Source organism: Pipistrellus kuhlii, unplaced genomic scaffold (genome assembly GCF_014108245.1).
Source record: "Pipistrellus kuhlii isolate mPipKuh1 unplaced genomic scaffold, mPipKuh1.p scaffold_m20_p_15, whole genome shotgun sequence".
In the NCBI taxonomy this organism is placed as follows: domain Eukaryota; kingdom Metazoa; phylum Chordata; class Mammalia; order Chiroptera; family Vespertilionidae; genus Pipistrellus; species Pipistrellus kuhlii.
The window spans coordinates 28,039,908-28,057,125 of NW_023425460.1; the positions used below are offsets into that span (position 1 = coordinate 28,039,908).

Consider the following 17,218-nt stretch of genomic DNA (forward strand, 5'->3'; position numbering starts at 1 on the left):
TTCTTTCAAAAGCTATTCAGAAAAACCAAGATGGCAGAAGAGAGAAACCAAGATGGCTTCATAGGTAAATACTTATACTGCTGCCTAGCACAATAATTTCAAAATTGCAATTGGAAGACAGAGCAGACATCATCCAGAACCACTGGAAAGCTGGCTGAGTGGGAATTCTACAACTAGAAGGAAAGATAAAAGGACACTGCAACACCGAGGAGCTATGAAGGACAAGTGTGGAGAGATCCACACACACGGAAAGGGTGGGCGGCTGAATATGCTGCTGGCAGACTCACGGCGCTGCTTGGTGACTCACAGTGGTGCTTGGAGACTCGCGGCACTGATGGCTGGCATCATGCATATGCATGCAGGACTAGCTTCCTCATTCAGAAGGGAAACAAAACCTCCCAACTGCACTGAAATTCACTTCCGGGTGAGACGTTGAGTACTCAGACACATTGGAGAGAAACTAGACTGTCTGGTAGCAGGCGAAACTAAGGACAGCCTTTTCTCAGAGGTGTGTGCAGCCATTGCCATGGGACACTGAGACATGGGCCTTGTAGGGCAGAGCTGCCAGGAAACCAAGGCTGTCTGCTCAGCCCTGAGACTCTGCCCCACCCAAGCTGAGCACGAAAGCCCTCCCAGCGGAGACACTGCTGATCCTCACAGCTAATTGGCCTGGAGGTCAACTTCCCCCAGTGATACCAACAACCACCAAGGCTTAACTACAAGTCTCCACACACAGCCCACAAGGGTGCACCATGAATGTCCACCTCAGGTAACTGGGGAGGCTGAGCCACTGGGCCCTGCCAAGACACCTAGCACACAAAACCATTCCATCAACTCAGGGAAGCAGCTAAAATGTGAAGACAAAGAGGCCACAAATGAATAAAATGGATGAAAGCAAAAGACTGGATATAGAGTTCAAAACCACAGTTATAAGGCTTTTCAAGAATTTCCTAGAAAAGGCCGATAAATTTAATGAGAACCTCGAGGATATGAAAAAGGATTAACTAGAAATTAAGCATACACTAACTGAAATAAAAATATTATACAGAGACCTAAAAAAATATTATACAGAGACTAGAGGATTGTAAGAATCAAGTCAAAGATTTGGAATATAAAGAAGCAAAAAACACTCCTCCAGAAAAGCAAAAAGAAAAACGAATCCAAAAAGTTGAAGATAGTGTAAAGAACCTCTGGAACAACTTCAAGCGCACCAACATCCAAATTATGGGGGTGCCAGAAGAAGAGAGAGAGCAAGATACTGAAAACCTATTTGAAGAAATTGTGACAGAAAACTTCCCCTACCTGGTGAAAGAAATAGACTTAGAGAAAAAGCTGGGAGGACACGCCTACTGCTCTTCCATTTATATGCTTCACATCCCCAGGGCTGGCCTACACATGTTTTTGCATCACAGGCATGCTTGGAATTAGCTGATCTTTGTTTAAACTTCCCTGGGTTGCAATTTTTATAGATTTTTCACTTCAAATTATTCTTAAAATTTTAACATAGCACAATAAAAATCGTAAGTCAGAGAAAAGCAAATTAAAGTTACAATACAGACACATAGAAAGAAATTTAACTAGCTAAGAGTTTCTGGTGGCCTGGAAGGGAAAGATTTTTTAAGATAATTATTGGCAATTGCTGAGAAATTCCTTTAATCTTTTCTAGTTGTGTTCAGCCCACTACAAGTAGTTTTGAGTCTCCAGCAAAATGAGATATGAAGTCAACCTCCTGCATCCAGCGGTAAAGGCTGGCCACTGTGAGCAAAATCTTTCTATCACCTGATTGATCCTGCTCACAGTGACACTTGTCCCACTCTGCCTCAAACTCTAGCTCTTGCTCATAATTACGAGGTAAATCTTTATCAGGTGCGCTCTTGACTGCGGGCACAGGAGCAACATGCAGAGGTAGAGGTGGCGCAGAGAGGGGAAGTGGTATTTTTAAGAGTTTCATACCCCTCCACTGTAGGCGTAAAGCTGTGGCCACACCCTGCTTAGACATTCTTAAACTCTCCTTTGCTGGATCAAGGCAATTGCGAATTAAAGACCATAGTGTGAATGTAGGAATAGGAACAAAGCTTAAGAAATCAAGAAGCTTTGAGCATAGTTTTAAGCATTTGAGAGTAGAGGTCTCTTTCTTGAGACCCTGAAATATCCCATGTTTTACACCAGTTCTTACCTTACGCTCCTTACCTTACTTCTTGAGTTTCTTGTGCACGCATTCCCAGAGCATTCCCCTTGCCTGACTTTTGAGAGTTCCCCAGTGTTCAGGTCCCTGGATCTGGGCGCCAGATATAAATATTTCTCTCTTTTCCGTGACCAGCATGGCTAGAGAGTGGACAGGAGTCCTGAGTAGGAGCGATGGGGGATAGAGAAAATGAAAAAGAGAGACACAAAAACAGTAGGGAAAGCTGGGACTTGGTGGGACAGCTGTCCTCTGATGGAGAGACAGGGACCCAGAGCCAGTACAGCACTTTATTTTATACAGTAAAATACCAGGAAGTTTTATTTTCTTAAAGATAAAGAAAATACGTACATTCTTGTGGCTTCTTTGTAATCATTACTTCTGGATGGACCTGGATAATCCTGTTTGTTCCTGTAGTTTGGCTGGCTTTAGATAATGAAATCTACCCCCTGGTGCCTGAACTAAAGGTCAGACTGACAACACACCTGCTTCTGGCAAAGTATGTTTCCAGGGCACGTCTCTGCCAGGCGCCACTGGATTCAGATGACAAACAGCTGTGGGGCCTTTCCTAGGCAGCTGATCCATGTTTCTCTCTCATCAGTGTTTCTAACTATCCCTCTCCCTTCCTCTCTGTAAAAAAAATCAATATATATATATATATTAAAAGCACAGCCATAAATGAAACAATGGATTATTCTTAAGTGTATTGAATTCTTTTTTCATTTAAATTAGTGTCGTCTCTAGTTGCCAGTGGGCTTGCAAATTTACTCTTGAAATCAATGAGTAAATCTTTGAGAATTTCATGAAAAATGTACATATGTATTACCTGGTGATGAGAAAGTAGTAGCTTGATTTTTTAAAAATATTTATTAAATTGGGGTAACATTGGCCAACATGAACACATTAAATCATAAGGTCATAAACTTTTTTTTGAAAGGGAAAATTAAAAGCCATAACAGTTCCCTATTTATTTATGATTCCCCATGGATGCCTGAAACCATGGGTAGTACAGAACCCTGTATATATATTATGTTTTTTTCCTATACAGACATACCTATGACTAAGTTTAATTTATTAATTAGGCACAGCAAGAGATTAACAACAATAATTAATGATAAAATAGGACAATTATAACAACATACTATAATAAAAATTAGGTGAGTGTAGTCTCTCTTTGTGTCTCAAAATATTTTTTTACACTATACTTACCCTTCTTGTGAAGTTGTAGGATGATACAATAACCAACGTGATAAGATGAAGAGAGGTGAATGATGTATGCATTGTGACATAGGCTAAGGCGACAAGCCTAACCTGAACATTGTGAACACAAGCCCTTCCTTACGATAAACTAGAAAACTACTGAGAGACTGCTATCTGATAACCCACAGGACTACTAGGCTAAAAGGGATGATTCATGTCCCACCGGGATGGCTGTGATTTCATCACACTACTCAAGACTGGGTGCAATTTAAAACTTATAAATTGTTTGTTTCTGGAATTTTCCATTTAATATTTTTGGTCTACAATTGACCTCAGGTAACTGAAACCACAGAAAATGAAACTCCAGACAATGAGGTACTAAATAGTAACAGTGAGATCTTTAACAGTCTTTGGACATATTATTGAATAAGATATAATGGTTACTTGTTTAAATTTAGAGTAAGTAGAGTAAGTAAGATTTATAGAAGCAAGATTCAACATAGGTTGGAATTTAAAACCATTTGATTAGAAATTCAGAGATCTTCACAACACTTTAATGGAATTATTTTGTGTCAATATTTCCTTCATTGATTTGTGTGAAGGTTTTAAAAGTAGGTTTATCTGCTTGTAGATTATTCAGAATTGGACTTGGACAGCTGGTACCTTAGAAGGCAATCAAGAACATCTTCCTAAAACCTTGGCTCATTAATCTAATGCATTTCTATCTTCCTCTCTCCTACCATACTTTGATATGTAATAGAAATTCACATTTTAGTTTGCTTTAGGGAAAAAAGTGACTTTTATTTCTTTTGTCTGCCTAATATTTTTACCAGATTAATGTATGAATCGTATGTGTCCCTTTAATAGCACAATATCCTTAATGATACAAATTTAAGATTGTATGAAAATTGGGAAAGTTTCTGCATAAAACATGTTTTTATCTACTCTAGGAATATGAAGCACGAACAGGGAGGGCCTGTAAACCACCACCTCAGACTTCAAGACGTAAGAATTTTGAATTTGAGCCACTTTCTACCACTGCCCTCATTCTTGAAGATCGACCATCGTAAGTAGTCTAGTGCTCATCAGGCACGCAGTTTATATTTTAAACTTTAATGTTTTCTACACAAAAGATATCAAGAACTTAGAGAAATTTATTATTTTTTAATTTTTAAAAACCAGAAACACATCCTAAAATTAATAAGGAGGACTATATTGTTGATGTTCAAGCTTAGGCATACTTTCTAGAAGTCTCTATGAGCCAATGTATGAGACAGATTTTGGCTTTTTATATTTGTTTCTATTTTGACCATTCTCTGGAAATTTGTCTCATTCTCTGTCTTACCTTAACATGGTAAGGCAATTGTTTTTCTTTCTTGACATTTAATATGTACTTAAGGTGTATTTGTCCTTGCCTTTTGAACAATTTTTGAAATTGGAATTTGAAATGTTAACTACTGACTGTCAATCAGTTGGTTTACTGTTATTAAGAATACATTATTAATACCCTAAAAAAATCTTAAATTCTTCTCTTCCCATTTCTGCCACAAAGTTGCTGATCTTCAAAATATTGTCTCTGATTTCTCACCAAACAAAGCACACCTTCCCTAAAGCAAGATCTCTTGGTTCTTAACTCCTTTTCCCTTCTTAGGCTCTGAGGTCTATTCTTTTTCTTCTTTTACCTTTCACTTTCCTCCAGTGTAATAATTTCTAACCTTTTTTCTCATTTCCCTGCTATGTAGCTTTTTCTATCTATTTTCCCAAAGAGCATAATAAAAGGATCTGGAACCAAACAGTCAGAGGTTGAATATTTTTTAGACATTGTGAGAGAAGAAGTACATTATTTTTTAATTCTTGTTGCATTTTTTATGCTAAAGAATTGTGATCCCAGTGCTTCTTTTTTTTTAAAGGATCTGGTGAACACAGTCATATTATTTTCCCATTGGTTTTATTTGCCTTGTTGATGAGGCGAATAAATCAGGCCAATTCAAAGAGTGGTTAGATAAGCAAGAAAAGATCTTTTGACTCTTGATTGACAGTCAGCTGAATAGGTAGATAACTAAGTTCCCAGAAGAGCTTTCTAAAACTTGTTAAAATTCATTCAAAATAGATTAAGCTTTTTACCAGGAATGTTAATTTCTTCCCTGAAGGAGTTTATAAAAATACTATGCAAAAGTTCTGTGCTAGATAGTCTGTGAGACAAATTTTTATTTACACCCTTCTCTATTTTACAATCAAACCTATGTCTCACCTTTATGCCTTTTCTCATGTTATTGCTCTCTATTGGAATACAGTTACCTTATTTTTACTGCTCACATACCTAAGCCTTTAGAGATTAGCTTTATCTTTTCTATCAAGTCAAGTCTTTGTTGAGATCTTCCCTCTTACTCCTTTACTAGAGGCCCAGCACACGAAATTCTAAATGAAATTTGAAATTCATGTGTGGATACAGTCCCTAGGCCTAGCCTGTGATTAGGGCCATCTTCTCTGGCTGCTGGCAGTTGGCCCTGCTCCCTGCCGCCACCCATCCCTGGTTCCCCATTCGCCATCAGGCAATTGGAGCCTGCCGGCCACAGGGAGGGACCAATTGGTAGTCAATGCACCTCACAGCAACCGGGCAAGCAGTCGTTCTGGTCGTTCCACCATTTGGTTGATTTGCATATTTCTCTCATATATATTTAGATGTGCTCCAATCCTTCCACTTCCAGGGAAAGGGGCAAAGGAAGGTTGCTGAAAGTGATAAGGGAGAGAGAATTTTTTTTGTGGGGGATAGTTTCCTCCTGATGAGGGGCTTCGAAAGACAGCAGCCTACTTCTGCTACCCTCTGTCTCCAGAGACACAATTTCTGATTGGCATCTTGCAGGACAGAGCAGTTGCAGGTACAAGACTGGGAGTGTCTTTTTGCATGCAGCTCCCTGGGAAAGCTTTACTCAGCCAGATTTCCGGTGGTTCTGGACGATGTCTGCTCTGTCTTCCAGTTGCAGTTTTGAAATTGTACAAGGCAGCAGTATAGGTGTTTACCTATGCCTCCATCTTGGGTTTCTCCTATTTTGGAACTCTAAAAGTGCACATTTTATTGTTATAAAAATATACCTGTACTTACCATGTGACCTAGGAATTCTACTCCTATATGAGAGGTATATATGCATAGAGAGATGAAGGCAGATACCCACACAAGACTTGAAATGAATATTTATAGTATCTTTATTCATAGTGGCCCCAAACTGGAAACAGTCTAAATGTTCATCCATATGGATAAATGGAACACTGATCACCAATTAAAAGGAATATGTTCATAATATACAGAACAGCATGGCTAAATTTTTAAAATATGCTGAGCAAAAGAAGCCAGAGAAAAAAGAATCTATGTGAAACTCTTTAAAAGGCAACCAACTAATGTACAGGATAGAAATCACAGATGTGATTGGCCAGGGTAGGAGTTGGGTAAGTACTGAGTGCAGAAGATCATAGGAAACTTAATGGAGCGATGGGAATGTTCTGTATCTTGATTGGGGTGTTAGTTGCAAAGGTATGTAAAATTGTCAAAACTCTTCAAACTGTACTCTTAAAATGTGTTTGTTCATTTTATCACATATAAATTCTATCTTCAGAAAGTTTGCTTTAAAAAACCCTGTAGTAAGTGGATTTAATAAGACCTAAAAATATTGGCTGAAATTTAACATTCAAAAATAATGAATAAACATATACATATGACATATAAATAAATATAACATATATAATAAATATTGGCAACTCAGATTCTGGTTCTTTTCTAAAATGCAAAGTTCTTTTCAACCTGCTACTTTCTTAATGTATGAAATGAAATTTCGGTATCTAAAAAAAAAAAATTACTGATATCTGTCTAAAAAATAAGTTAATACATTTAAAAGTTAGTCTTTTGAAAAGTGACTTAAAAAAATTTCCCCCTCCAGAAATCTTCCTGCCAAATCTGTGGAAGAAGCTTTACGTCACCGACAAGAATATGATGAAATGGTGGCTGAGGCTAAAAAACGAGGTATAAAATTTAACTCTAGTTGGTAAATTCAGTTTATTGAATTTCAACAGGAAGGTAGATGGTGAAATTGATGAAGTCAGTCTTTATGATGATGGTGATTTCTTTTATAACTGCATTTGTCCTTAAAGAGAAATAAGATGTCACACTAAGATCATAGTTCTTCTGTAAGTACTTTTACAAAACTAAGAAGAGAAAGGCAGCAGACTATATGAGAGATCTTGTCATTACAGTCATAAACCTTGGACTACTACTAACTTGTAAATGAAAATATTTATTAATTTATCTATGAAATTCACTTATACAGTTTTTAGGTTTTTTATATATAATTAATAATTTTAATACTTTAAAATAACTTTCTATATGACTGTGAGAATGTGATTTGAAATTAAAATATGCTTTTGTGACTTAATGGAGTATCTCTAGAGTCCAAGTTTTGTCATTTGAACAGGCACATAAATGTATATTCTCGAGTGCATAAATTCACACATTTATTCATTCATTCTCTCTTCCAACCAAAAAGTATAGCATAAGGATAATTTAAGAATATTTATTTACTAAGTACTGTTCAGGATATATTTTTAGAAAATATCACACAGCTATGTGTGTGTATACACACAAAAAGCATACGTCAAAAAGTATGCACACTTTTTGACGTATGCTTTTTGTAAAATATATTTTTATTGATTTCAGAGAGGAAGGGAGAGGGAGAGAGAGAGAGAAACATCAATGATAAGAGGGAACCATTGATCAGCTGCACCCTGCATGCCCCCTGCTTGGGACCAAGTCCACAAGCCAACGCTCTATCCATTGAGCCATACCAGCTAGGGCTTGACATATGCTTTTTTAACAACTTATATTTTTCCTTAACTACGTGAATGGAATGTTATAATAGTATTGTATATAGTTACATTTTTGGTACTACTTTGGAAATGAAGTTAATCTTGAATCTTACAGTAAACCTATAAAGCCAATATCTTTCTAAAGGGTCCAATTATTTAAACATAGGTTGAGCATTTTTTTCTATACATAATTTTAACTACAAGTTTTAATTGACTCTCAACACTGGCTTTACTGTTCAGTTAATATTTAAGATAGTTAATCCTAAATTTTCAAGATAGACAATCCTAAAAACATGATATGATAGAATAACATTGAATTGAGAAATCAGAAGGTCACAGCTTTAATCCTGTTTGACTTTACCTAGATATGACACTCTAAATAGACCAAATGTTAGATTCCTCATCTATAAAATGTGGGGGCAGGTTAACTAGATGTAGACTTTCAAGTCCCTCAGCCAATATTTTTTTTTTTTTTAAGCAGTGGAACCCACTCCAAAGAAATCTTATGTAAAATCTGAATATATAAAACAAATTTTTAAAAGTGAATCTACCTACTTGGCTTCCTGCTTACCTCCTAATATAGTTCCTGTCCAGCCATGTGGTTCAGTGGTTGAGCATTGACCTATGATTCCATTCCCAGTCAAGGCACATGCCCAAGTTGTGGGCTCACTCCCCAGTAGGGGGTGTGCAGGAGGCAGCAGATGAATGATTCTCTCTCATCATTGATGTTTCTATTTCTTTCACCCTTTCCCTTGCTCTCTGAAATCAATCAAAATATGTATTTTTTTTAAAAGACAGTTCCTGAGGTATATGTGGAACAATTTAGAAAACACTTTACTTTTTTCTAAATCCTGTTGATCCTCATCTGAGGATATTTTTTCATTGATTTTAGGGAGTGTGGAAGAGAGGAGGAGAGACAGAGATAAACATCTATGTGAAAGAGACCATTGAATGGTTGCCTCCTGCATATGCCCTAAACTGGGCCAGGGATCTAGCTTGCAACCAAGGTAGGTACTCTTGACTGGAATAAAACCTGGGAGCCTTTCTCTGGCCAAGGCTCTATCCACTGAACCAAACCGGCTAGGGCTAGAAAATACTTTAGCTGACCTCTGAATTCCACACTAGTTCTAAAATTATATATAACTGTATATATGTACTAGAGACCCAGTGCATGAAATTCGTGCATGGGGGTGAGAGGATATATCTCTCCGCCCAGCCTGCATCCTCTCCAATCTGGGACCCTTTAAGGGATGTCCGACTGTCTCTCACAATCCAGGACTACTTGCTCCCAGCTGCTCGCCTGCCTGCCTGCCTGATTGCCCCTAACTACTCTGCCTGCCAGCCTGATCACCCCCTAACCATTGCCCTGCCAGCCTGATTGATGCCTAATTGCTCCCCTGCCAGCCCAATTGCCCCTAACTGCCCTCCTCTGCCGGCCTGGGAACCCCTGCCTTCCCCTGCAGACCTGGTCACCCCTAACTGTTCTCCCCTGCAGGCCTGGTTGCCCCCAACTGCCCTCCCGTGCTGGCCCAGTTACCCCTAACTGCCCTCCCTTGCCAGCCTGGTTGTCCCTAACTGCCCTCCACTATTGGCCTAATTACACCTAACTGCCCTTCCCTGCCAGCCTGGTCATCCCTAGCTGTTCTCCCCTGCCAGCCTGGTCGCCCCTAACTTCTGTCCCCTGCTGACCTGGTTGCCCCCAACCGCCCTCCCATGCTGGCCTGGTTCTCCCCAATTGCCTTCCCTTGCAGACTTAGGTCCCCCCCAATTGTCCTCCTCTGCAGGCCTGATCCCCTCTTCCCAACTGTCCTCTCTGCAGGTCTGGGTCCCCCCAACTGTCCTCCCCTGCAGGCCTAGTTTCCCCCCCCCCCAACTGCCCTCTCCTGCAGCCTTGGATCCCCTCCCAATTGTCCTCCCCTGCAGGCCTGGGTCCCCCCCAAACTGCCCTCCTCTGTTGGTCATCTTGTAGTGGCCATCTTGTGTCCACATGAGGGGTGGCCATCTTGTGTATTGGAGTGATGGTCCATTTGCATATTACCTCTTTATTTATAGGCTAGTTTACATATATTTTACTTCTCCATTTTTCACACATCTCTTCTAGAATTGTGACTTATGATTTTCAGAGGGGTGTTGTGTGCATGTTTGTGTGTATTGGGATTTTAACATTTTAATTAGTAAACTGAAGCATCATACTTTATTAAAGTCACATAGTTTTATGTGAGGAAGTACATAAACCCCTTGTATGGAAAAAAAAAAGTGTTGGTTAGTTGCTCACAGTAGTTTATATTTTTATGTATTTTTAAATATATTTTTATTGATTTCAGAGAGGAAGGGAGAGGGAGACAGAGATATAGAAACATCAGTGATGAAAAAGAACCATTGATCCGCTGCCTCCTGCATGCTCCCTACTGAGGGTCAAGCTTGCAGCCCTGGCATGAGCCTTGACTGGGAATCGAACCATGACCGCCTGGTTCATAGGTTGCCGCTTAACCACTGAGCCAAGCTGCTGGGCCACAGTAGTTTATTTTTTTAAATATTTTTATTGATTTTTTTACAGAGAGGAAGGGAGAGGGATAGAAAGTTAGAAACATCAATGAGAGAGAAACATGGATCAGCCACCTCCTGCACACCTCTCTCTGGGGATGTGCCCACAACCAAGGTACATGCCCTTGACCGGAATCGAACCCCTTAGTCGGCAGGCTGATGCTCTATCCACTGAGCCAAACCAGTTAGGGTTAGTTTATTTTTTATATAGTAAACTCATGGCAAAAATTTTAGTTCATTGATTAAGTATAAATAGGATATGTGGTACTGTAATCTATTTAAATGATTGTTTGGCTTTTGTTTCATTTTGTAGAATAGGAGATGTTACTTTTAAATTATATTAATCAAATTCATTTTATTTCTCTTTTTATCACCTTCCCCTGCCCCTTTTCCTTTCTCTCTTCTTTTCCTTTAGAGAATGCCTCTTTTGTAGGTTTAAGTAGAAGGAGAAGGGGGTTTTGATCTAGCTCTTTTGTATTGAAATATTTTATACTTGTTTAAAACAGAAATTAAAGAAGCACATAAAAGGAAAAAAATAATGAAAGAACGATTTAAACAAGAAGAAAATATTGCAAATGCAATGGTAATTTGGATCAATGAAATATTGCCCAATTGGGAAGTAATGTAAGTAAGCAGACTTTTCTTGAATGCCAGTCTTTCTCCAAAGATCTCATGTTTCCAATTCTCTCTTTTTTTTTTTATTACTTCCACCATGTAGCTTATGCTTTGGCTAAATTATGCTGTTAAGCACTGTCTGAAAATTTCATGCTTATTTCTGTGTCTTTGCTTTTATAAAACCGTCAATTTCTGATACCTACTTTCCTTACTGACTACCCTCTGTGCCTGTCAGAATCTTACCTATCCATTGAATACCATTTAAAATGCTAGTTGATTCATGAAACTTTTAATTTTTTTCTTAATTCATATTTTCTTAATTCTAACGTATCATTGATTGCAAGGTACACTACTGATGTCATAGCAGATTATTATAAATAAAATATTAAAGCATGTACATTCATTATAAGATGCATTTAACTATAAAGGTGATTTTTAATTTGCTTCTCAGAAGAATGTGAGATATATGTATATCATAAAATATATGATGTTTTCCATATGTAATGTCCCAGTTTACTTCTAGATTAATGTACTTCTTGCTTTACTTTGTCTTTCATTTTTGGATAATATTTTTGTGCATGCCTTACCTTCCCTCTAGACTGAAGGGTGGGCAATGTCTTCTGCAATGTCTAATATAGGATATGCATGGGGAATTTGCTGAATATTGGACGTGACATGTTATATTAGGCTCTTTACATAAGTAATCATATTTGGTTCTTACAACCTTTATTCCCACTTATAGGGAAGCTTCAGGTCAGACAGGTTAAGTGATTTGCCCAAGGTAATACAATTAATTAATAGTTAAATCAGATTTGAACTCAGGTCTATCTGACTCTAAAGCCCACACTCTTTAAACAGGCTATACTGCCTCTCAAAAGACGAGAGCCTTGTCAGTTATTAAATACATTGTGATTTTCTTTTGGTTACTGAATTGACAACAAATTCTTATGTTCCTTTTATTATTATGTTTTTCATAATTATACTTTTCTGATTCTTTCATTTTATCAGTATAAATGGCAGCTATAGAAGGCGTTACCTTTAAATTACTGTTATCTCTCTTTAGGATACTATGTTTTAAAAAGTAACTTTCTCCTTTTTTCTTCCCCTTTAATTCTAGGCGTAGTACAAGAAGAGTTCGAGAATTGTGGTGGCAGGGATTGCCCCCTAGTGTTCGTGGGAAAGTTTGGAGTCTAGCTGTAGGAAATGAACTAAATATCACTCCTGGTTTGTATTCTATATTCAGTTACTCCCACACGTACAAATAGCCTTCTCCAGAGTTACAAAGCAGATCAGTAGAGTAGCAATTTAAAAGGGCATTATCAAGTATAATGTGATTTTTAAGAGCATGCTTCATTCCCCATCTCTCTCTAAAACCTGGTATGATTTAATAAGTTTACTATATTCCATACTATCAAAAATAAGATTTGTGGGTTTTCCTTTAGTTTACAACCATAAGTAATATTCTTGACACCCAAATATCTTAACTTCAGGTAACTACGAAAACTTCAGAGATTCTAGGTAGCACTGGCCATATATATAAAGTGTAATATGCTAATTAGACTGGATGACCTTCTGGACGACTTTCTGGATGAAGCCCAGGCTGCAAGAAAAGCCTGGGTCCCAGGTGCCTGCCAGTGGCCAGAGGGAAGCCTGTGTCCTGGTGCTGCCAGATGCCAGAGGGTAGCTGGTACCGACCGCTGGGGGAAGGAAGACCTATTCTTGCACGAATAATAAATAGTCTAGTTGTGGAAAGGTTTCCCCTTTATTTAAAAAAAAACTTAAATATTGGGGGAAGGCTAGAAGTTTCTTTGTCTTCATCTCTACTCAAACTAGTCCTTTTGGATTTTGAAAATGCTAAAGTTTAAAAAACAAAGAGGAGCCCTAGCTGGTTTGGCTCTATGGATAGAGCATCAGCCTACGGACTGAAGGGTCCCTCCCGGGTTTGATACCGGCCCAGGGCACATGCCTGAGTTGTGGGCTCAGTCCCCAGTAGGGAGTGTGCCGGAGGCAGCCAGTCAATGATTCTCTCTCATCATTGATGTTTCTATCTCTCTCTCTCCCTCCTTCTCTCTAAAATCAATAAAATATATATTTTTTAAAACAACAGAGGAGGACTCCCAAGGAATTGTATTATTTTTTTAAGTTTCTTAAAACTTTGAAGGGTAGGAGTAAAATGTAGAGTAGTTTTGATGAAGTTAAAAAAAATAAATAAAATTTGGATAATTCCAAATAGGGGAAATCTAAAATAGTTAATAATAAAAGGTGCTAGTATCAGTCTGAGTGATAATGATAATGATAGACAGTCAGGTAGTGAACACAGTACAATATACTGAAGATGTATTATAGAATTATACATCTGAAACTTATATACTTTTATTAATCAATATCCCAATGCATTCAGTTTTTTTAAAATAAAAAACTTCAATTGAACAATGTTTGAAATAACATCACTTATTTTTATATATTGTGTGGCACAACAAAAAAGATGCTTTCATGGCCATTTCTGGAAAAAGAAACTTATCTTCCAGCAAGCATATTGGTTCACCTTTGAATTTCCAGTGTGAAAACGGCTATGGCCAGTGAAGGTGTTCCCACAGTGGGATTTAATTGCACAGCCTGCCCCCTCCCTATTTATGTGTTGCTCATTCTTTGCAGCAATAAAAAGTAGTACATTCTTGGATTTATCTGGTAAAAGAAAAAAGATTTAAGGATTCCAGTATAATAATATAAATAATATATTGTTACTTTTATTACTTAAAATTTTTATTTACGTATTTATTGAAAAAAATTTAAGAAAGTATATTTGGTACGTTTCTTCCCACTCTTCCACTCAGATTCCAGCTTTTGATCATACTTGTAAGTACAAATAAGCAAATTGGTGTATATTCTTCCAGATCTTTTTCTGTCATATAAAAAAGTGTGTTCCTGCATATGATAAATTTTTAGGCTTCTATCTTCTTGGTTTTTTTTTTTTGGTTTTTTTTCCCCACACAAAAAGGAGTTTATGTCCTGAGATTATTCAGTAGCTTGCTTTTAAGCAATAATCTCTCCTAAACCATCTTTTCATGTCAGTATATACAAGTGTACCTTAAGCATACTACATAGCTGCACTCTATTACACAGTTTGGCTGTACTATAATTAATTTTGCCATTTCCCTAGTGATAAATCAATGACATATGTTAAGTACTATTGTTTACCTTTCAAATCAAAAGTTATTAAAAATAATAAAAATTACCCACATAAATTGTGGCTGAAAATAATTTAGAATTATTTGACAAAAGCCTTAAAAAGCATAACTTTTGACCTAATTATTCTAGTTCTAAGAATCTGCTCTAAGGAAATAATCGGGATTGGGTGTAAAAGCTTTTCTGTAAGAATGTTCATTGCAAAAATCTGCATTATATATAACTAAACAGAATTGTAACAAATATTTAATTCTAAAAGTGATGCCAGCTTTGAATAGCATGATTATGTATGATTTTTAAAATTCATTTTTAGATATCTCATAATGAACACTTTTTTTAACTGGACTTTTTTTTTTAATCTAAAAAATAGAATTTAAAGGAAGAATTAAGAATTTTTAATTTAGCTTTGAAAAAGTTATATCCTATGTGACTTAACTCTTCTTTCCAATAAAACAAAGGTTTCTTTTGCCTTTTGTGCTTAGAACAGATAAAAAGGAAATGTTTTTATATTGTAGTTAGAACTTTCAGTTAGAACATTAAAATCCTAAATAATAAGGATTGTTGAACATACTATAATTGCTTAAAGTCTTAGGAATTGGTTTTGCATACAGGTGAGACTATGAAGCATTGGTGGCTATTTGAAATTTTGTTTGCAGTCTTGTTTTCTTGAGAATTTTGGCTTTAGAATGTTAGGTATCCTGATAACTTAAACATTGAAATATTGGTTAAGTTGGTATTAACTTATTGTGTTACTATAACTCAAAAAATTTTTTAAGCTTGAAGTAACTGGGTCATTTATTTTCAAAATAATTTTATGTTTTCTCTAAAAAAACCAATTCAGTAATGGACTGGGTACTCATCTCTTTTTCATTAGTGGTGGAAAGGAAGCTAAATTTTGAATAGTAAATTTACTTTATACTTTCAGTGGCTATAATAGTTTGGTTCCTTACCTATTGTATTTGTTTTAAACATGAAATTTATAACAATTGTAACTAAGAATAAGGGTTCTAATGTCAGTCAAATGTGGTTCAAATCTTGGTTCTACTATATATTAGATTTGTGACCTTGGGCAAATTACTTAACATCCAATAGTCTTAGTTTTCTTCATCTGTAAAATGGGATTAAGATTGTTAGCTGTCTCAGAATTGTTCTAACATTTTTTTGTGTGATAATGAGTATAACATTATAGTGAAAGTGAAATTTGCCAAATATGTATAATACATCATTGTCAAAAAATCAGAAAATGAAATATAAACTGATCTCAAAGTATCTTCTGTTTCTAAGATACATCTCTGCTTCATAACTCTACATTTGTAGATTCAAAATAAAATAAGTATAACATGTAGAGTCAAGCAAGGAATTGAACTGAGATGCAGGTCTTCTTATTATAGACTAGAGGCCCGGTGCACAGATTCGTGCTCTGGTGGGGTCCCTCAGCCTGGCCTGCGCTCTCTTACAATCTGGGACCCCTCAGGGGATGTAGTAGTGTGCAAAGCAGCAGGTGGCCAGGGAGGAGCCAGGGCCTGGGCCGGGCACCTTGCCGCTCCTGCTCATCCTGACCCCACTGCGCCTGCCACCCCTATTCAGTAGCACTGCTGCGGAGGCGGGAGAGGCTCATGCTGCCACAGCTGCACTTGCCAGTGCCCGTTGGTCAGCTGAGAGGTTCTCCTGCTGAGGGAACACACTGACCATCAGGGGGCAGTTCCTGCGTTGAGCATCTGCCCCCTGGCAGTCAATGCGCATCATAGTGACTGGTCAAATAGGTGACTGGTTAAACAGTTAACTGGTCGCTTAGGATTTCTTGTATATAGGTAACTTTCTTTGAGAAATGTCTTTTGATTTTTTTGTTTTGTTTTAATAGTTTTATCTTATTTTAGAGAGAGAGGAAGGAAGACGGGGGGTGGGGTTGGGGGCGTGCACGGGAAACAGTGATGTGAGATAGAAACCCTAATCAGTTGTCTCCTGTACGCACCCTGACCCGTGACCCTTCAGTGCATGGGATTACCCTCCAACTGAGCTGTGCCTGCCTGCCATGGCAAATATGACATGCAGAGTCAAGCAAGGAATTGAACTGAGATATAGATTTTATTATAGATAAGCACTGTACATCTTCCCTTAAGAGATGTCCTTTGATATTTTGAAATGCATTACCACAATTTTACTTTTGGGTCAATTTTGTAGATTTGTTTGGTGAGCCTTCTTACAAGACAGTTTTTAAAACTAAGTGCAGTAGTGAAACTGGACCTGGCTTGGAAACAATTTGAAATAAAATGTATGAACTTCAACTTGGTTCCTAATAACTGCAAAAAAATTGTATATCTAAGTTTAAAACTTTCATCTAGCTCTTATACCAAATGTAGTAGGGTACTCCATTTAGAAATAGAAATTTTGAGTTTGATTTCTTTCCAAATCATTAGTAATAATGAAAAGCGAACAGAAAGAAGAGGTTAGAATAATAAGAGTCTGTTTGAAATATATCTAGTAAGTTATTTTATAATGATCTGATTCTTGGCAATATAAGAATACTTATTATACTTATTATATATAGTCGTACAATGGAATATCTATAATAATAAAGGCATAATATGCTAGTTAGACCAGATGTTCTTCCTGACAAAGCCAGGCTGTGAGGGAAGC

General features: G+C 37.3%; 1 protein-coding gene across 3 annotated transcripts in view; it reads left to right on the forward strand.

Moving 5' to 3' along the window:
• TBC1D12 (TBC1 domain family member 12) overlaps positions 1-17,218 on the forward strand; it is a 61,852-nt gene that overhangs the window by 27,723 nt on the left and 16,911 nt on the right. For all 3 annotated transcript variants that reach the window (XM_036438603.2, XM_036438606.2, XM_036438607.2), the window contains 4 exons: positions 4,333-4,448; positions 7,315-7,397; positions 11,287-11,404; positions 12,513-12,619. In XM_036438603.2, the coding sequence (XP_036294496.1) occupies positions 4,333-4,448; positions 7,315-7,397; positions 11,287-11,404; positions 12,513-12,619 (424 nt within the window). The remainder of the gene's footprint in view (positions 1-4,332; positions 4,449-7,314; positions 7,398-11,286; positions 11,405-12,512; positions 12,620-17,218) is intronic.